Genomic DNA, 21,933 nt, shown 5'->3' on the forward strand with positions numbered 1-21,933 from the left:
TTGGGAATCTACCATCTATTCTTCTTGCTTTTCTATTTGTAGAGCTGCCTCAAACAGCGCACTTCCCACTTCCACATTACCATTTGCCTCTCTGTAAGCTTGAGTCTCCTTACAAAGAGCCGAATCATGGTGTGGAAGCTCTGCAAAAGAAGATTCCAGGGACCATGATGACCTCTGGCCCTCATTTAATCTATCCAGCACTGCTGAATAGTGCCATTTTTGCTCTACCTCAAACTTGACCTCCTATAAAGATAATGGGGAGTTATTATTTCCTGTGTAAGTTTTGAAAATGTACGGATAGTTAAATTATATTATGCTGGTATATGTCAAACTTCTTTTGCACATTTTCCTAAACATCTGCCGTGTGACGGATCAGAGTGTGAATCTTGCAGCTGTGCACAGGGGTGTCTTCAGTGAACTTCCTGCTTTTACACACAGTGATGGTGAACGGATAATAGGAAAAATATTCAAGTGTGAAAATGCACTTGCTCTACTTTTAAAATTCCTCAGTATTGAATGACAGCAGATAAAGACCGGAACGGTTTCAAGTTTCAAGTTTATTTAAATTTGATAAATCGCTTATTACATACTAAGCGAGTAACATTAAAATATAAAATAGATCAAGAGTTCATTATACAACTTTAAAAGGGGTTAAAAACAAACTGACAAGACAAACAGACTCAAATACATAAAGGAAAGGAAGAGAAGACAGTTACAATTGATATTTTTCATAATTGGGAAGAGAAGAAAAACCACATAAGGGAAAAACATATGGAATGGGATTAAGATTGGTAAAAATGAATTATTTAAACATTAAATGCATCTTTAAATAGAAAAGTTTTTAAATTATTTTTGAATCTGCTGAGATCTTTAACTTCTCTTATATATAAAGGCAAGGCGTTCCAGGTTAAAGGGGCCATTACAGAATATATATCGTGACATCTGGTTCCAATAATTTTCAAAGAAGGAATCATTAGCAATCCCTGAGATGTAGATCGGAGTGAACGTGTCGTATTGTAAGGAATGAGTAACCGATCTATAAATTGGGGTTCGTTGGTGGATAGCGTTTTAAATACTGAAAGCAAAATTTTATAGGTTATTCGTTGGTTAATGGGAAGCCAATGTGAGTCAATCAGAAAAGGAGTTACATGATCAAATTTTTTTCCATTATGAATGATTTTAATTGCAGTATTTTGGATTATTTGTAAACGTTTCTTTTCCTTTTGAGTAATGTTTAACAATAGCGAGTTACAATAATCGAGCTTAGCGATCACAAGTGAGTGTATTAAAATGTTTAACGATTTGGGTTCTAGAAACGGTCCATCCAGTCTGCACTACAGTCGCACTCATTACCGTAATTCACGATTAAAATGGTCTGTCCTTAACATTTGTGGAACATAGACTGTAAATTTGCCGGCGTCTAACTTGAGTGTTATAATTGGTTTTAAGTGATGTGATAATTGATTATGCCATTTGAAAACCAGGACGGGCGCTTAGTTCCTTAGGGCCTAGCAGCGCCTAGTGAGGTCAGAGCCCGGAAGTGAGTGTGTTTAGGGGCATCACTAGGCACCGCTGGCCGAGATTCTACAAGGACCCTAGGCGCTGGAAATGCAGGCCTACGTTTCCAGCACCTAGGGGCCTTGTTAGCTGCGATTCTATACTCGGCGCCTGTCTGTGACACGTGGCAGACGTCCCTTACAAAATCAGACCTTAAATGTGCTTAGGTTCCAACTACTGTAGCTGTCGTTGAAGTCCACTCCAGCCCAGTGGCGTAGCGAGGGTAGGAGGTACCCGGGACAATGGTGCCTTCTGCACCCCCCACACCTCGCTCGCCTCCTCCCTCCCCCTCTTCACCAGTGTGAGCAGCTTCTCCGGCCTGCTTCTCATGCTGGCATTGGTTTTCCCTCTGACATCCTGGCCCCAAGACCAGGAAGTGGTTTCAGAGGAGAGCCAGGCCAATGCAAGCCGGAGAAGTTGCTCGCACTGGTGAAAATTTAAAGAAGTACAGGTGGGAGGAGGGGAAGGAAGGGTATGAACGTTGGGAGGGGGGGGCAGAAATGTTCCAGTGCCCCAACCAAGATGGCGCCCAGGACTGTCTGCCCCCCCGCCACTGCACCAGCCTATCCAAACCATCTTGTCATTTGTGGGACACAGACATAACGGTCTGCCCAGTTGACACGTTCCAGATTTCTGGAGTCCTCTCCAGCCCATTCTAAACCGGTCTTAGTTCTTTACAGCCAGAATCGCCATCTAAGCATGATTTGCCACATTTCAAACAGCAAAATCAATAAGCCACCAACCAACATAAAAGATAAGTGATTTCTTTTATTTGTGTTTGAATTTTCATTCAATAGTGTTGGTGACAATAGGGACAGTAAAGGCGATGATGGTCCCGTTGGCAACCATAGTTTGGTGTTATCACTGAACAGTTTGCTTTAAGGGTCTGAACACTTTACTTATTAAATGATATATTTATGCATACAGTTTAATTTAATTCAGGATAAAAGCCAGAGCTGTGATATTGGAAGTGGTTCCATTTCATTATCATCACAGATTATTAATTCATAGCTCCTTAGATGAATGGACTACTATAAACATAGATTCAGACATTTAAGTTTTTACATCATTCATTTTCTAGTTCGAGATCCCAAGCCTTTTTGAATTCAGTCATTGTTTTCATCTCTAGCACTTGCCAAAGGTCTGTGAAAGTAGCCTCAATCAGCCTATTCGGCATTTCCTGCATCCTCTGTTAAAACCGCAGTCTCAATCTACGTAAAAGAAATGCTTCAACTCTTTCCAAGACCAGACTCTGTCCCCTTTCTCCTTCCTTCATCTGTTATTTTTCATTGCACGGTGTTTCTGCCAGAGTGTTCTGAGGAAAGATTTAAATTTTTTTTTTAAATTTCTTTCAGAGGGACTCTGCTCGCCATCTTGAATGGCTGAAAACAGTGAAGGAAAGCCATGGCTCCGTGGAACTGTCCTCTTTATCACTGGCGAGTGCAATCAATAGCAGAGGGATTTACCACCTCAGTGCACCAGAAGGCCAGAAGGTAAGCATGTATTCCCTGTGTTGCTCGCACCTGGCTCTTGCTTCTGTGGTATTGAGGAATAACATGGCGTAGCTGGAAAGGTCCATGCAAAACACGATAAAGATGACTAAAAAGTGATCGTTGCAGGTTTCTGGGTCTCGCTGCGTCTTGTCAGGTAGAAACTGACATTTCAGCCATCATGCTGTGGCTTTCTTCAGTTTTTAAATCGTGGGCTCACTGACGTGATTTGGAACAGGGCAGTCCACCAGTTCCAAAGTACATAATCAGAGAGATCCAAACAGTAGATTCCTGCTGGGAAAATCAAAGCAGACGAGTGCCACCCCGCTACTGAAAGAATTACACTGGCTCCCAGTTGAAAGAAGGGTGAATTCAAGATCATGTTGCTGACACACAATCATTCATCTGTCAGAGCCACAATATCTAGCAGTCGGACTACATCACCGCACACCAGCAGGTGCACTGGCCTTGAGCCCAAACCTCCTGCTGGAAATACCCTCCTTCAGAGACATCAAATACAAAAGCATCAGGAAAAGAATGTTTTCGGTGATGGCCCCAGTGGGGTGGATCTCCCTTCTGAGGGAATTAAAACCATTCCCCTTAACTGTATCCATGACATCCTGTTTGTCTGTCGTGTCTGTTTAGATGGTAAGCTCTTTGGAGCAGGGACTATTTTCTTCTTCTTTATGACTCTGTGCAGTGCTGCATGTAGAAAAGGACACCAAAAAGTTCAAGAAAGGAATAAAGACGACACTCTTCACAGAACACTTTAGCAAATAAAGAAACATTTAGTGGGAATAGCAACAAGGAGGAAACAGCAGACTTCCCCCCCCACCCCCACTTGGAACATGAAAGGGTGAACTCACAAATAATACAAAGGAAGACAAGTATATGACAACACAGAAACAACCATTATAGTGTATGTCTATAGATGGTATAAATAGGTAAGATTCACATATTGTAACACCACTACTGAAGCTCAGCTATTGTAACACCTTTACTGAAGCTTGTGCAAAGCGCTCAGAATCGATTCCCCAGTTGTCAGTAGCGGCATAGAAGCTTCCAATATACAAGACTCAGCAAGACCCGGAAACCTTCAACAAGCACAGCGCCAGCTGTGGAAACCCTGAGAGAACATGACCAAAGAGTGTTGTGATACTTTCTGTCCCAGTAGGTTATTATTCAAACGTAATTGACACGGACTTGTTTCGACCTATGTCAGGAATCTTGATATTTTTCTGTCAAGTTGTTTCAACAGTGCAGCTAACAGTAAAAATGCAGCATAGAATCTCTTGAGACTCATAAAACAACGGCCTGTGAAAGCGTGTCACTTTCGGTACCAAACGCTGATAAACCCGCTAGTGCAAAAGTAAAAAAAAAAATGGAGATCACTTTTAGATTTCAAATGCAAGTACTCACGCTGATTCTAAAGTAAGGTAGGCTACACAGTTGAAACAAGTTGACAAAAATATCAAGACTCCTATATCGAGTCATTTATGTTTAAATAATAAAGTATTGCAACACGTTTTGGTCATCTTCACTGTGGTTCTAAGGATCTTTGTTCTGTGGAGGTGGTTCTCCTCTTTGGTTGAGGTAGCTGGAAGGGTTGCATGACTTCCACCTGTCAGTCTTGCTCTGAACACTGAAACATTGCAAAATAATTTTCATAAATTTACAACAAAGTGAGCTGGGGTTACTATGGGGCAGTGTTTTGTAGGCTTGGCGGGAATGTGCCTCTTCTCCCCCACCCCCCCTAGAGTGCCTGAGTGAGCTGTGGTCTATCATAGCTGATTGTTTATAACGTTTGTTATGTTCAGGCACCGCACTGACAGAGAACCCTCCCCTACACACACATACATTTGTGGCCCAGTAACCATTGGCTCCATTTGAGGTACAATTGGCTATTGCTTGGCTTTGTGAACTTGTGTCTCAAGTCCTCTGTTTGAGTACTTCAGTGCCTTGAGAGAGGAATGGGTTCTGACCTTTTATAACCGGCAGGTTTCCATGGACACTGTGTTGCACCTGTACCTTCCTGAGAGCCATGACGATGAGGAAGAGCTGCGTTGCTACTCTCTGGAGGACCTGAGGGAGCTTCAGAACAAGCTGATGTTGATGTCTGGGCGAGGGGAGCAGGGCAATGTGGAAGTGGAGATGTTTTCAGAGGTGAGTATTTCCCATCACTGTCTTCTCTGCTGCACAGTTGACCTCTAGTACAGCACCGGAGGGGGTTGGCTTAAGGAAAGAACCAACTCCCTGTTATATTTAAATGCACTGGAGGGGTAGCAGGATCTTGGGGAAATATGTGTCAGGTCCTTTAGTTATTATTCTTTGTAAAATTTCTTTATCCCAGGACAGCAGGCAGCTATTCTCACTAGTGGGTGATGTCATCAGACAGAGCCCCGGTACGGACGTCTCACAAGCACGTGTTGCTTGTAGAAACTTAAAGTTTCTAGATGCCCGCACCGCGCATGCGCCGGTGCCTTCCTACCCGGAGATCCGGGCGTGTCTCCTCAGTTCTTTCTTTTCCGCGGAGCTGAGAAGTTCAACTTCTTCATGCGCTAGCTGAATTCAGTTAAATTTGCCTTCCTTGTCCGCGTTTTCGTTTTCTTTTAATTACAGTTAACAGTTCTTTTCTTTTTCAGTAAAAAAAAAAAAAAAAAAAAAAGAAGATTATTTCCTCCGGCGGGTCGAACGGGCCGGCCACGTGGCTCAGGCCCACTGGCTTCGACCTCGCGGCGGAGATTTTCCGGCCTATGTCCCGGCCAATCACCGGGTTTAAAAAGTGCAGCAAGTGCCAACGCGCGATTTCACTCACGGACCCTCACTGGCGCTGTTTGCAGTGTTTGGGCCCTGACCACATCCCGAAATCGTGCAGGCCTTGCTCTACCCTTACGGCACGCTCATTCAAGCGGCGTTGCCTATTGTGGGAATCGATGTTCAAGATGGACGCAGCTAAGGATCCCTCAGCCTCCACTTCATCTGATACCTCCCCGGTTCGGGCGAAACCGGCATCGACCCCTCCTGCATCGAGTGTGGTGAAACCGGCATCGCTCACCCCGACACCATCCACGAGCTCGACGTCGGTGCCTGCCCCGGTCTCCTCGGTTCAGGTACCTCTTCCTTCCACAGTGCCACCAATGGTCATCAAAGTGCCGAAAGCTACTAAGCAGAAGCACTCGGCCTCGAAGGAGCGCGATGTCCGTGCAGGAGGACCCCCTTTCGGTGCGGATCCCTCCTTATCGGCTTCGCTACGGTCCGTGCTGGAAGCTCAATTCGTTGAGCTCATGCAGACCATCGGACCCGGGCTCATCGCTGCCATACAGGGTGACCTCCCGGTACCGGTCCAAAGGCGGTCCGCCCCCTCCCCCACACCGTTCGACCTCGACAACCGACGAGGACGAACGGGGGAGGGCGGCGATGCCCGCGCGGCAAGCCTCGCTTACCGATATGCCGCCATTAGAACCCATTACGCCTCCGCGCCAACATGGGACCAGACCTCCGATCGATACTCGAAGCCCTGGGCATAGTCAGGAAGAGTTCTTCCGTACTCCTTACCAGACTTGGGTAGCATCGCAAGAACCCGCATCGCAAACCCAGTTGCGATCCACTGCTTCCAGCCCTATCCACTTGGGGGCCTCGGGAGACCATGCGATGCACAGACGATCCCGATCCCCGTCCCGCCACCGAGACGGGCACCGATCGAGACACTCATCCTGGCACTCCTCACGCCATTCGGAGGTGTCACCGCAGAAAAAACTGCAACGTAGGGGATACTCCTCATCAGAGGTGTCCCCTCCGAGGGGCCCGGAGTACGAGGAGACACCGGTGCCCGATTCTCCTTGTCACTCCCCGATGTCCACGGACCTGGAGGCCTCCTCCTCCTCCAGCCCGTCCCACAGACCAACGCTGGCGGAACAATTGTCCTTCTCATCATTCCTCCGACAAATGGCGGATGATCTGGATGTGACCCTTGACACGGGCTCCCGATACTCCAAAGAGTATCTGGACACCATGCATTTACCTAACCCTCCAACGGAGTCGCTTCGGCTCCCCTTGCATAAATTACTGGACCAGACCTTCATGCAGTGCTTCGAAACACCGTATTCCATACCGGCGATCCCCAGCAAACTCGATGCTCGATACCGCATCGTGCACCATAAAGGGTTCGAGTGCCCTCAACTCTCCCACCAATCCCTACTGGTCGAGTCCTCCCTTAAACGCTCTCATCCCTCCCAGGTCTACGCCTCTGTACCGCCGGGCCGAGAGGGGAGAACAATGGACAAATTTGGTAGAAAATTCTACCAAAACTCCATGATGGCGTCACGGGTGCTAAACTACAACTTCTTTTTCTCTTCCTATCTGGAGTTCTTCTTGCCGGTGCTCCGCAAGTTCACTCCGTTCATAGACAACCAAGCTCGATTCGAGTTCGAGGAAGTGGTAGCCTCCCTCTCCCAATTACGCCTCCAGCTGATGCAATCCTCCTTCGATGCATTCGAACTCTCGGCACGCGCCGCCGCAAGCGCGGTAGCTATGCGTCGCCTGGCATGGCTCCGTACCATCGATATGGATCCCAACCTACAGGACAGACTCGCCAACGTACCATGTGCTGGAGCTGACCTGTTCGATGAGTCTATCGAAACTGTTACCAAGAAGCTGTCGGATCATGAAAAATCCTTTCAATCCATCCTGCGGCCCAAACCCAAACCTCAACAGTCTCGACCTTCCAGGCCACCCCTGATTTACCAGCGGCGTTACATGCCCAGACAAACGCCTGCTGCGAGACAGCCTGCGAAGAGACAACCTCCCCAGAAGTCTCAGCAAAAACCTCAGCCACCGGCTGTACCTAAGGCTCCCCAGCCCTTTTGACGCCCCCCCCGGGAGCATAACCTCGGCCTCTCCCATAGGGGGCCGCCTCCATCTTTTTTACCATCGATGGGAGGCCATAACCACGGACCTATGGGTCCTCACCATCATAAGAGAAGGATACTCTCTTCAATTCCACCGGGTCCCCCCGGACCACCCTCCAAGAGAGTATCCTTCAAGCTCGACGCAGACCGCCCTTCTTCTTCAGGAAGTCCAAACCTTACTTCAGCTTCGGGCTGTCGAGCCGGTCCTGCCAGACCAATTGAACCGAGGGTTTTACTCCCGGTACTTCCTCGTCCCGAAGAAAACGGGCGACCTGCGACCCATTTTAGACCTTCGGGCCCTCAACAAGTTCCTGGTCAAAGAGAAGTTTCGCATGTTGACTTTGGCTTCTCTATACCCCCTCCTCGAGCAGAACGACTGGTTATGCTCCCTGGATCTCAAGGAGGCCTACACTCACATCCCCATTCACCCGGCCTCCCGAAAGTTCCTCAGATTTCGGGTGGGAAATCTGCACCTACAGTATCGAGTGCTACCATTCGGCCTATCTTCATCCCCCAGAGTCTTCACAAAGTGCCTGGTGGTAGTGGCCGCAGCACTCCGGGACAGGGGTCTACAGGTGTTCCCATACCTCGACGACTGGCTCATCAAGGCCCCGTCAGCCCCAGAGGTCACTTCGGCGGCCTTGGCTACAACCTACTTCCTCCAGAATTTGGGTTTCGAGATCAACTTCTCCAAGTCTCATCTACAACCCACCCAGTCCCTCCCCTTCATCGGAGCGGTCCTGGACACCACCCGACTCCGAGCATTCCTGCCTCGGCAACGCATGGAGTCTCTTCTTCATCTCTGCCAGTCGGTGTCTACTCGCCAAACCCTACCGGCGAGACAACTGATGGTGCTCCTGGGCCATATGGCCTCCACAGTACATGTGACACCCTTTGCCAGACTCCACCTCAGGATCCCCCAGTGGACCCTGGCATCACAGTGGAATCAGACGTCCGATCCACTATCCAAACGCATCTTAGTCACACCTGCTCTTCGGCAGTCTCTACTTTGGTGGATGACCTCTTCGAATCTATCCAGAGGTTTGCTGATGCACTCTCCCCCCCATCAGAAAGTTCTCACAACCGATTCGTCGAATTACGCATGGGGGGCCCACCTGGAGGGTCTCCGCACCCAAGGATTCTGGACCAGTGCGGAAAGACTACACCAAATCAATCTACTGGAACTCAGAGCCATCTTCAATGCGCTCCAAGCTTTCCAACACCTACTCCACGACATGGTAATCCTCATTCGCACAGACAATCAGGCCGCCATGTATTATATCAACAAGCAAGGAGGCACGGGCTCGGCCCTCCTTTGCCAGGAAGCTCTACGAGTCTGGGACTGGGCGGTGCGCCACAACGCCATACTCAGAGCAGTATACATCCAGGGGGAGAACAACGTCCTAGCAGACAAACTAAGCCGTCTGCTACAACCGCACGAATGGACTCTCCATTCCAGCCCCCTTCACCAAATCTTCACGCAATGGGGGACGCCTCAGATAGACCTCTTTGCGGCTCCCCACAACTCCAAACTGCCTCAGTTTTGCTCCAGGATCTACACTCCTCATCGCCTCGAGGCAGATGCTTTTCTACTGAACTGGGTGAAACGATTTCTATATGCGTTCCCACCATTCCCGCTGATCCAGAAGACTCTGGTCAAGCTGAAACTCGAACAGGCCACCATGATTCTAATAGCTCCTCGGTGGCCCAGACAACCTTGGTTCTCCCTCCTACTTCAACTCAGCAGCAGGGAACCAGTACCACTTCCAGTGTTTCCTTCACTACTTACTCAACATCAAGGATCACTACTTCATCCCAACCTGCAGTCTCTCCACCTGACAGCTTGGTTCCTCTCAACGTAACCCCTCACCAATTCTCACAAGAAGTGAGGGAGGTCTTGGAAGCTTCCAGGAAGCCCGCCACTCGACAATGCTACTCCCAGAAATGGACCAGATTCTCCTCATGGTGTGTTTCTAAGTCAAAGGAACCTCAGCGAGCTTCCTTATCCTCCGTGCTGGACTATCTCCTACACCTATCTCAATCTGGGCTCAAGTCCACATCCATACGAGTCCACCTGAGCGCTATTGCGGCGTTCCACCAGCCCCTACAAGGGAAACCCCTCTCGGCCCATCCGGTGGTCGCCAGATTTATGAAAGGACTCTTCCATGTTAACCCTCCTCTCAAACCACCCCCAGTAGTTTGGGACCTCAATGTAGTCCTTTCCCATCTCATGAAGCCCCCGTTTGAACCACTCAACAGGGCCCCTCTGAAGTATCTCACCTGGAAAGTGCTTTTCCTTGTAGCCCTTACGTCCGCTCGCAGAGTCAGCGAACTCCAGGCATTGATGGCGGATCCACCATTCACAGTATTCCACCATGACAAGGTGGTCCTCCGCACTCACCCGAAATTCCTGCCTAAGGTGGTCTCCAAATTTCATCTCAACCAATCCATTGTACTTCCAGTATTCTTCCCTAAGCCTCATTCTCACCACGGAGAATCGGCCCTTCACACTCTAGACTGTAAACGTGCCTTGGCTTTCTACCTGGATCGCACCAAGCCACACAGAACCACTCCTCAACTTTTTGTCTCCTTCGACCCTAACAAGTTGGGAAGACCCGTATCAAAGCGCACCATCTCTAATTGGATGGCGGCTTGTATCTCTTTCTGCTATGCCCAGGCTGGATTATCACTTCCTTGTAAGGTCACAGCCCATAAGGTCAGAGCAATGGCAGCCTCAGTAGCATTCCTCAGATCAACACCAATCGAGGAAATTTGCAAGGCTGCCACCTGGTCCTCGGTTCACACATTCACCTCACATTATTGTCTGGATACCCTCTCCAGACGGGATGGACAGTTTGGCCAAACAGTATTGAAAAATTTATTCTCTTAAGTCGCCAACTCCCCCTCCATCCCACTGAGGTTAGCTTGGAGGTCACCCACTAGTGAGAATACCTGCCTGCTTGTCCTGGGATAAAGCAATGTTACTTACCGTAACAGTTGTTATCCAGGGACAGCAGGCAGCTATTCTCACGTCCCACCCACCTCCCCTGGGTTGGCTTCTCAGGCTAGCTACCTGAACTGAGGAGACACGCCCGGATCTCCGGGTAGGAAGGCACCGGCGCATGCGCGGTGCGGGCATCTAGAAACTTTAAGTTTCTACAAGCAACACGTGCTTGTGAGACGTCCGTACCGGGGCTCTGTCTGATGACATCACCCACTAGTGAGAATAGCTGCCTGCTGTCCCTGGATAACAACTGTTACGGTAAGTAACATTGCTTTTCCTGCTTCCCTGTAGATTTTCTCCAATGTCCAGAGACTATCCTCCTCCTTCATTGATCTTCATGCTGCTGGAAACTTGTTGATCAGGGACTGGGAAGCCATGGTCTGCTGCTCCTCACAGAGCCTGGTTGGCATCCACATGGACTTTCATTTGGCAGCAGCTGGTGTGATAAAGGTGAAGGGGTCTGTGGTGGATCTGCTTCCTGTCCTCTGCAAAGAGATGGAGCGCCTTCTCAAGAGCTGGAAGGCCTATATGGACGCGATGCGCTCCCAGCACTATTTCTTGAACTACTACACGGCTGAGCAGCTGGTGTACCTATGCCAGCAGCTGGCGCAGACAGATTTCACTGAAGATTTCCTGATGATGCTTTCCTTCATAAAGTCCAGCTGCATGAGTGATGAGGTGCGCAGGAGCAAACTTAAAGTTACATCTGGGTTACTGGCGCTTTTGCAGCCCAGGTCGTTCAGTGAGGGAGGCACAACATTAAAGTCAAGCATTCCACTTCTTACCACCAGGGCTTGGGAGTCAAATACTGTAGATCTGCCAAGCATGTGCGCTGAGATGGTCAAGCAGCTGAGGAAGGTCTGGGAATGTTACATGGAGCACATGACCACCTTCCTCTCGGAATCCTTGGATATTGGCACCCTAGGGCGCTTTTTGGCCTCCCTAGCAGAGACAGAAGGAGAAACAGTGACCAGAGCTCTCCCCCCGAGCCTGCTGCCTGAACGTCCCAATCTCATCCTTTGCCCACCTCATGAGATCCTGCCTTGCGCACTGGCAATCTACATGCAGAGCCCAGACCAGCCTCTGCCCACGTATGATGAGGTTCTTCTGTGTACCCCACAAACCACATTTGAGCAGGTGGAGCTGTTCTTGAGGCGCTGCCTCATCGCTGGCCTTCATGGGCAAAAGATTTATACTCTCTTACATGCGGATAAGTTGATCTACGAAGTGGGACTGAAACTGGAGCAGCTGTTCCGGAGGCTGGAGGCACAGTGCAAGGAAGCGTATCGGCTGGTGATACTCTGTAACTCTGACCAGGACCACTGCTACATCCCCTCCGTCTTCAGCCAGTACAAAGTGCATAGCATCCCACAAGAGCCGCTGGAGAAGATTCAGAAGTATTTACAAGATCATTTCACGGTGCCATGGTCTGTGTTTAAGGCTAGATCCTGTGTGGGGATTGTATCTTCTAAACGGGCCGGAGTTGGTGAGTTGAGCTGCCATGCATGCCCCTTGAGGTCCAGATGAAGTCTTCATGTCCCTCTTTACTTGAGTAATTTTTCAGTTAGTGAGTGGTGTGTTTTGTGTGCTAACATCCTTAGGGCTCACAGCTCTGAACAGACCCTGGTCAGTGGAATTAACTGGTAAAGGACCAGATCTGTTGGTATCTGCATTAGCATGCAGCCATGTCCAATGTGTGTTGTACAGATACTCTGCAGAGTTTAGACACAGGAATATGATGTCAGTTGAAGATGTTGGGCTCAACTAACTTAACGTAGAGATTGTCATAAAGGTAGTTCAATGAGTTTTGCCCAACAGTCTAATAACTGATTTTTGCCCATGAAACAGGAAAGTCCCTTTATGTGAAAAGACTGCACAGAAGACTGACAATTCCTGAAGGGAAAAAAGGGCGTCGCCTTAAAACCATCCGGTTGATCGATTCCCAGGTGGATGAGAGCAAAGTCCTGCAGGCGCTGCTACCGTTCCTGGACAAGCAGTACAAGAAAGCACCCGTGATCTTTCATTTCGATATTACGTCATCCGTACGTATTGTCGTGGTTTGCAGTTTCTTGTACTCGTTAACACCTCTAAAGCTCATGTGTGCCTAATGTCATTAAGAAAGCAATTTTCAAAAACTATTTAAATGGGTAAATAGTGATGACATCATTGAAAACTGGAGCTAGTTCTGCTGTAGAAATACCAATTAGAAGGGGATTAAAAGTTCATGTGGCGTCTGCTATCTGCATGCCTTTAACTGCAGTTAGATAAGGCTTTTCAGGGTTGTCTTTTCAGGGATACGGAAGTACTTTCCAGAGTGAAAAGCAGGGGTGGATGGGACTCTTCATTTGTGCTTTCTCTTTCCAAAGTGCTTACAAAGACCAGGAATAAAACGGAGCAATGTAGCCAGTATGAAATATGCTCTGTGATGGTATTGGGTATGACATACAATGGGGGAGATGACTTGAGGGCGTATTCTCACCTTTCCCAGACATTTGTGTTGAATGAGGAGCGTATAGAAGTCCAAGAGCTGAGATGCCTCCCAAAGTCCTCAGCCAGCACTTGGGAAGGTCCTTAGATCACTTTGGGGTCCTCGTACTGAAGCTTCACATGTGCTAATTCCCTTACTAAGCACTAAGGCCCGGATTCTAAAACTAGCGCCATTAGGAAGGCACTGGTAGGCGCTCGACCAGTGCCTTTGTTAATTGACATAATTGGCTGTCAACGGCATGGTAATTGACCAAACCATTAAAAACACAATTAAAAATACCATATTTTTCGGACCATAAGATGCACCGGACCATAAGACGCACCCACCTATAGAGGAGGAAAAACCAAGAAAAGGTTCAGAATTTTTTTTCTTCTTGGTTTTTCCTCCTCTACATGTAGGTGTCTCTGGTGGTCTGGTGCGTACAGTGCTGGGAAGCCCGAAGTCGCCCACAGCCACCAGAAGTATGAAGCCACCTTCAGCTGCTAGAAGCCCGCAGCCACCAGAAGCCCACAGCCGCCTGAATCCAGAAGCCGCCCGCAGTCCCCCCCACCCCCCGGTACCTTTTTTAGTGGTGGTCCAGTGCGATCTCCGGGATGGCTGCTTGTGTCTTTAGCTAGCAGAGCGACACAGGCACGCGACCTTTGCGCTTCCTGCCTGGTCCCACGCCGCTCTGTGATTGGCTGCAGTCAGTTACGGGACCAGGCCGCAATTCTGAATGCAGCGTTGTAATTGGAGTGACACGTGACTGGCGCTGGTTTTGGTTTTTTTTTTTTTTTTCAGACGCCTGCTGATTATGGCGCCGCTTTCAAAATCCGGGCCTAAATTCTTCTCCTCCTATTTTATGCCTGTGCTCCACACAACACTAAACCTTCGTAAAAGGACCCCTCCGGAACACAAAACCCCCTGGTTCTGGTCTCCCTTTCCTTGGTTCTCTTCAGCATCTGACCATGCAAAGCCCTGATCTGCTGAATTCCCAAGCTTTGTCCTCTGGGGGGTAATTTTCAGACTTGTCATAGTGTACAAGCGCATTTTTCAAAGGGACACCCAGCACAGGGTTCCCTTTAAAAATCTGACTGGGGGGGGCAATGAGTGCTTGGTATTTGGGTAACATTTGCCCCTGTTTGTGAAAATTCTATTCAGGCTTTCAAAATCAAAGCACGCCAACCTCTCAGTTCTGCTCCTTTTTTGTATATGACTTAAGGGTTCATTTATCTGTAGTGAAAGGGAACAATTTCAAAGAGGTTTTAGTTGGGGGCAAAACTTCTGAAAATCGTTGCCCTCGTCTGCATGCCTGTTCAAGTGCCTGAGTCGTCGTGTTAATGGATGTTTGTCTCAATTATTTTTTTGTCTCAGGCTCAGAGTGGAATATCAGAATTTCTCTTCAAGTTGCTGGTTTTACAGTATTTGATGGATGATGATGGAAAAATGTGGAAACGCAATCCTCACCATTTGTATCTTTTTGAGATCCTGGAAGGATCTGCCGCAGCGTCTAAGAAACCAACCAGACTGGTATGTTTGATGTCCATGTCCCTGTGTCCTGCTCAGGCTTTCTGCCTTGAAGTTCCACATCTTACTGTTTGCAGTTTAGAAAAGGGGTTGCTTGGGATGAAGCCAGGGAAACTATGCGCTCGTGTCCCTGAGTTAAATGTGTGGATTTTAGGCTGCAAAAGGAAACTTGGTTTATCAAGTTTAGCAGTAAGAAATTTCTTTATTCAGTCCTGCCAGAGGTTGTGATAAGAGCGAATAGCGTAACTGGTTTTAAGAAAGGTCTGTACAATTTCCTGGAGGAAAAGTCCATAGTCTGTTATTGAGAAAAACATGGGGGAAGCCACTGCTTGCCCTGGATCGGTAGCATGGAATGTTGCTACTCTTGGGATTCTGGAATCTTGCTATTCTTTGAGATTCTGATTGGAATGTTGTTACTCTTTGGGTTTTGGCCGGGTTCTAGGGACCTGGATTGGCCACCATGAGAACTGGCTACGGGGCTTGATGGACCATTGGTCTGACCCATTGGCTCTTATGTGACATCACTGATGAGGTTGGCTCTTAAGCATTATGACATCACAATCTAAATTCTGGAATGTTGCTATTCGGGTTTCTGCCAGATATTGTGACCTGGATTGGCAACCGTGAAAATGGCCTACTGGGCTTGATGGACCATTGGTCTAACCCAGTAAGGCTAGTCTTATGTTCTTATTACCTTGTGTTCATTGCCTGGCCATCAGAGAGGTCACAGGTGAGGGAGACTGTCTTCTATAGCAAATTGAGTTCTTTGAAATATGATAGAAATTGTCCATGCATTTCAACGTCTAAATCTGCAAGTCAATAAGCCACAGGTGGGGAATATGGAAATGGTACATTTTTAGTACTCCTCTGTCATCGTAGTCATATTTTCCAGTATCCTGTCTGTTTTCTGTTTCTGTAGTGTTGCAAGAGCTTAGGGGCTCTAAGATTGTGATGTCAATGCCTAAGAGCCAACCTCAGCAGTGATGTCACAATGGCTTGATTGTCCTGTAGTTGGCTCGCATAAGAACATAAGAGTTGTAGTCCTGGGACAGGCCGAAGGTCCATCAAGCCCAATATCCTGTTACCAATAGTGGCCAACCCAGATCCCAAGTCCCTGGCAGAAACCCAAAGAGTAGCAACATTCCAGAGCTGAGATTGTGATGTCATAATGCCTAAGAGCCAACCTCAGCAGTGATGTCACAATGGCTTCATTGTCCTGTAGTTGGCTCACATAAGAAGTGCCAGGTTGGAAGGTCCATCAAGCCCAGGATTGTGTTTCCAGCAGTGGCCAACCCAAGTCCCAAGTATACCAGGGAGGGAGGGTTCTCGAGTGGGCAGACTTGTTGGGCCGCTGGCCCTCTTCTGCCGTCTTATTCTATGTTTCTATGTTTTACCTAGCAGTGTGTCTTTGCGTTTCGGGGCAGGCCTGAGGTAGAATAGGTTCAATTGTGAACTAGTTCATCTAATTTTCCTCAGAGTTCCCTTTAAGTTGCTTGAGGACCTTAGCCTGTTTTTAATAAACTGGTCACTTTGCCATTTTTGCGTGCAACTGATACCGTTTTATAAGTTGCACATGTTTCTTGGTGACAAACCAGTACTTCACCCCTGTGCACTGCCCTCGCAGTTATGCACTAAGGAACTTTGGTGTGTATTTTAGTGCCCAGCACACGCTTATTGGTGTACCTAATGCTGGCACCCTGTGAAGCATGTATGGCACGGGAGAATCGCCACTCATATCATCTAATTCGAGCTTTAAGACCCTGAAGGGCATTACTTGGACTGAGCTAAATAACCTTTTGAATAGGAAAAAAATAAAATAAGTTGGTTTTCAAAGCAATTTGAATGCTTAAATAGTCATTTAAGCTTATAAATTGTCTATTTAAAAATTATCCTCACTCTGTAAAGCTAAAAGCACAAGCAGATGTTTTAGAGGAAATGAACTATTAAATTTATTTTCAGCTCTGCATGCTATTTTCAGTGACGAAAAGTATATTTACACAAAAAGCAAGTGCAACCCACAGCAAGTTTCAAAGTGAATGTACTTTCTGCTTTCTTTGGCAGTGGGGTAGACAACCCAAAGATAAAAAATTATCACCAGTGTTGGATGCTTTAAAAATTGTGTCCCATGCTGCTCCCAATTCTAAAATATGACTAATTTTAAACATTTCCTGCCCTAATTTACAGTTTGAGATTCCATCTTTGAAACAGGTCAGACTAGGGTGCCATCGCCATTCAATGCTTGCAGTTCAGGGTGTGTTATTGCCACTTGAAGGCTCCATCTTTATTAAGCTTCAGAAAATTACTTAAAACAGTACTGTTTGAACGATGTACCATTGGTTTCAGAAGCAGCAGCTGTTACATTGTCCTTTTGTCTGTTTTAAGATTATGAAATAGTGATCTATGTTTCAATTATGAATGTTCATTTGTGACTCGCACAGAATTGTAGGATGTTGCGAGTAAAATTTTTTTTAAATAAATAAAAATAAAAGTGATAGTAGGCTTAAACTTTTTTTTGTCTTTCTCCCTTCAGGTTTCTCGTGGACCACAATACCATTTTTTAGATTTATTCCCAAAAGTGATGTGTCGAGCTCCCAAAGAAGTATTAGAAAGAGAGATGCAGCGCCAAGATGCAAAGCATGATGCAGACCCTGGAATGGACCGTGAGGAGTTCTGTAGCGAGGCCTTTCAGCGACCTTTCCAGTATCTGACCCGATTCAGACAGAGGCAGGATCTGGACTTCTTTAATTATAGACCGGGCTCTGTGGAAGGGAGCCCCACCGAGTGCTTGCAGCTTCTCTTAATATACTGTGGGATAATGGATCCCAGCTGGTCAGAGCTGAGGAACTTCACTTGGTTCTTGAACCTCCAGCTGAAAGATTGCGAGTCGTCTCTCTTCTGCAATGCACTGTTTGTTCAAGATGTGTTACAGGGTTTCAAAACCTTTGTGGTCAAATTTATGATCCTGATGGCAAAGGATTTTGCAACCCCATCTTTAAACATTTCGGATCAGAGTCCAGGGAGCATGGCACCCATTAATTTAGATGATCTTAGAGAAGAGGATATTGCTCCTTTCCTGTTGCGTAAAAGATGGGAAACTGAACCCCATCCGTACATATTTTTTAATGCCGACCACGAATCCATGACATTTATTGGTTTCCATCTACAGCCCAACAGTAGCACTGGGGGTGTGGATGCTATTAATCCGGTCAGTAGAAAAATGATTGAGCAGAACGTGATGACAATGGAGCTGTATCAAGGTCTGCATCTGCAGAGGGTCCCCTTCAACGTTGACTTTGATGCACTGCCCAGAGGCCAAAAGATAGAGAGACTTTGCTTAGTGTTAGGCATCCAGTGGCCGCTAGATCCTGACGAATCGTATGAGCTGACAATGGACAACATGTTAAAGATCCTTGCCATTGAGATGCGGTTTAGGTGTGGAATCCCCGTCATCATCATGGGAGAAACGGGTTGTGGGAAGACCAGGCTTATTAAATTCCTGTGTGAACTGCGCAGGAGTGGTGCCACTGCAGATAACTTGAAGCTGGTCAAAGTTCATGGTGGTACAAGCGCCAAGACGATTTACGATAAAATCCGAGAAGCAGAGGCCATTGCAGTCGCAAACACACGGGATTTTATGTTTGACACGGTGTTGTTTTTTGATGAGGCCAACACAACGGATGCCATAAGCAGTATTAAGGAAGCCCTGTGTGACCACACAGTAGAAGGAGAGCCTTTGCTCAATGGGACTGGCTTGCAGATCATAGCTGCATGCAACCCTTATCGTAAGCACACACAGAATATGATTACGCGCCTTGAGTCAGCTGGGTTAGGATACCGAGTCAAAGCAGATGATACCAAAGAAAAGCTTGGCTCTATCCCTTTGCGGCAACTTGTTTACCGTGTCCACTCTCTGCCACCCAGCATTATCCCTTTGGTGTGGGATTTTGGACAGCTGAATAACACCACAGAAAAGAAATACATTCAGCAGATCGTACAAAGATTAGCTGAGTCGATACAGTTATCAAGAGACCAAGCCAACCTGCTGACAACTGTCCTATCGGCTTCACAGTGTTTCATGAGGCAGAGGCAAGATGAATGCAGCTTTGTCAGTCTGAGGGATGTGGAGCGCTGCATAGAGGTTTTCAGCTGGTTTTACAGCCATAGTGAGGTGCTGTGGAGTAGTCTTGAACAGTATGTGAAGAAGCATAATATTAAATACTGCATGCCCTCAGATGAAGTTGCTTGGTCCTTGGTGCTTGCCATTGGTGTTTGTTATCATGCGTCGTTAGAAAGTAAAGATGCGTACAGAAAGAGAGTCTGTAAGGACCTTCCTGACCCTTACACAGACCACAGAAAGATCCGGCATACTATAACAATCATGCAAGATCTTTTCTTGGATGGCGTGGACTTGAGGGAAGCTATTGCAAGGAACCTTGCTCTGAAAGAAAACGTCTTCATGATGGTCATTTGTATTGAACTTAAAATTCCTTTATTTCTTGTCGGAAAGCCTGGCAGTTCCAAATCCCTTGCCAAGACTGTCGTGGCTGATGCCATGCAAGGCCAAGCAGCCCATTCTGATCTCTATAAGAAACTGAAACAGATCCACCTTGTGTCCTTTCAGTGCAGCCCACATTCGACTCCAGAAGGGATCATAGGCACCTTCAAACACTGTGCCCGTTTTCAGGAAGGGAAGAATCTGAAAGATTATGTTTCTGTGGTGGTGCTGGATGAGATAGGACTGGCTGAAGACTCTCCAAAAATGCCTTTAAAGACCTTGCACCCTCTTCTTGAAGATGGTTGTGTTGATGATGACAATCCCCTTCCTCACAAAAAAGTTGGTTTTATTGGAATTTCCAACTGGGCCTTGGATCCTGCTAAGATGAATCGGGGCATTTTTGTGTCCCGTGGAGATCTTAAAAAGGATGAGCTCATTGAAAGTGCAAAAGGAATCTGCTCATCAGATAATGGCTCTGTACTACGAAAGATCAAAAACTACTTTCCTAGTTTTGCAAAAGCTTACAGAGAGATATGCAAGAAGCAAGGCAAGGAATTCTTTGGGCTGCGTGATTACTACAGCCTCATAAAAATGTTTTTTGCCCTGACACGGTGCTCTACAAAAGAACCTACCATTCATGAGATAGTGCAAGTGGTTCTTCGCAATTTTAGTGGGAAAGATGACATTAATGCTGTTGAGATTTTTGTCTCTAATATGAGTGAGCAATACATTGAAGATGTTGACACAATTGCCCTGGTCCAGCAGAATATATTCAGTAATGACCAGGATGAGTGCAGATACTTGCTCATCTTGACCAAGAATTACGCAGCTCTGCAGATTCTCCAACAGACTTTCTTTGATGAGAGCAAACAACCGGAAGTCATCTTTGGCTCCAGCTTCCCCAAAGACCAGGAGTATGCCCAGATCTGCAGAAATATCAATCGTGTTAAAATCTGCATGGAAACTGGACAAATGGTGGTCCTTCTAAACCTACAGAATCTGTATGAAAGCCTCTATGATGCTCTTAACCAGTATTATGTATACCTGGCCGGTCAGAAATATGTTGATTTGGGCTTGGGCACACATCGTGTGAAGTGCAGAGTTCATAATAAATTTCGTTTGATAGTCATTGAGGAGAAAGACATTGTATACACTCGTTTCCCCATTCCATTGATCAACAGACTAGAGAAACACTACTTGGACATCTATACTGTCCTGAGCAAATGGCAAAAGGTTATTGTTCAAGACCTTAAGAAATGGGTAGAAGACTTCACCGCAATTGATACCGAATCAATGCTTCTGGGACAGCAAACATATAGTCCTGTTGACGTGTTTATCGGTTACCATGAAGATACCTGTGCCACAGTCATCCTGCAGGTGACGGAGAGACTCAGACAAGAGTGTACTGCTGAGACATTCCCAGAAAATGTGACTGAAGAGGCGAGGTTGGCCCTGTTGAACTGTGCTACTCCTGAATCTGTGATTCGACTGAGCAGCTCTAAGCTAGGTCCCTACGCGGCTGTGCCATTGGTCAATAAATACTTCAGAAAGCAGAAACACAGTTCCCTTGTGGATTTTCTCCACTCTCACACCTGGATGGAGTCGGGCTGTGGCAGTGTGTTTACTGAGGTAATTTCTCTTTTAATACTATTTTAATACTATTTTGTATATTCCTTTTCCAAATCAACTGAGTCGTGAGGGATGTATTTCATCCTGTCCAATTGTGTGGTGATGATTGAGGTCATGGAGGACCAATTTCTTGGAAAGAGAATCCAAATGTTTTGGGGCCTTGCAGGTGAACATATACACACTACTGATGATGCCAGAGTGGACAGAGTGAAGTTCGTGTGGGCATCTCATTTTGAAATCCTCGCACCTGCTTCCTTCTGCTTTTCCCTGTATGCCTTACCACCTGCATCATTTCTGTGGCACTAGCCTGATGGTGCTTTTTGAAAGGGAAGCCCCACAGGGAGTTATAGTTCTTTGGTTACCCAGGGGTCTTAGAACTTATGACAGCCTTCAAAGTGTAATAAGGCCGCTTTGCCCTTTTGTGACACACTCTATGAAGCATTGTAATAGAGAGATTTGGTTAACAAAAAGGAATGTGTGTGTTTGGGGGGGAATAATGTAATTGAGAACTTTTACAAATATAAAAAAATAAGTATTTATTTATTTTATTTATACACCACTTATAGCCTAAGTGGTTTACATTCAGGTACTTGAGCATTTTTCTCTGTTTGCCCCAGTGGGGTTCACACTCTATCTAATGTACCTGGGGCAATGGGGGATTAGGTGACTTGCTCAGAGTCACAAGGAGCAGCATGGGATTTGAACCCTCAACCTCAGGGTGCTGAAACTGTAGCTCTAACTACTGCACCACACACTCCCCTACTATGCACACAGCAGCAGTGTAGTAGGTCATCGAACTGCGTAGCATTGTATACAGTCGTGTCCTAACCCAGCTGGTAATTTAAGAATTTCACTAT

At 46.8% G+C, this 21,933-nt stretch overlaps 1 protein-coding gene across 1 annotated transcript in view; it reads left to right on the forward strand.

The window, feature by feature from the left end:
• Positions 1-21,933, forward strand: part of RNF213 (ring finger protein 213) — a 194,263-nt gene that overhangs the window by 100,231 nt on the left and 72,099 nt on the right. The window contains 6 exon segments of the mRNA XM_033962240.1: positions 2,913-3,050; positions 5,046-5,210; positions 11,250-12,444; positions 12,807-13,000; positions 14,800-14,955; positions 17,483-21,076. Coding sequence (XP_033818131.1) covers positions 2,913-3,050; positions 5,046-5,210; positions 11,250-12,444; positions 12,807-13,000; positions 14,800-14,955; positions 17,483-21,076 — 5,442 coding nt within the window.

Source organism: Geotrypetes seraphini, chromosome 10, assembly GCF_902459505.1.
Source record: "Geotrypetes seraphini chromosome 10, aGeoSer1.1, whole genome shotgun sequence".
Taxonomy (NCBI): Eukaryota; Metazoa; Chordata; class Amphibia; order Gymnophiona; family Dermophiidae; genus Geotrypetes; species Geotrypetes seraphini.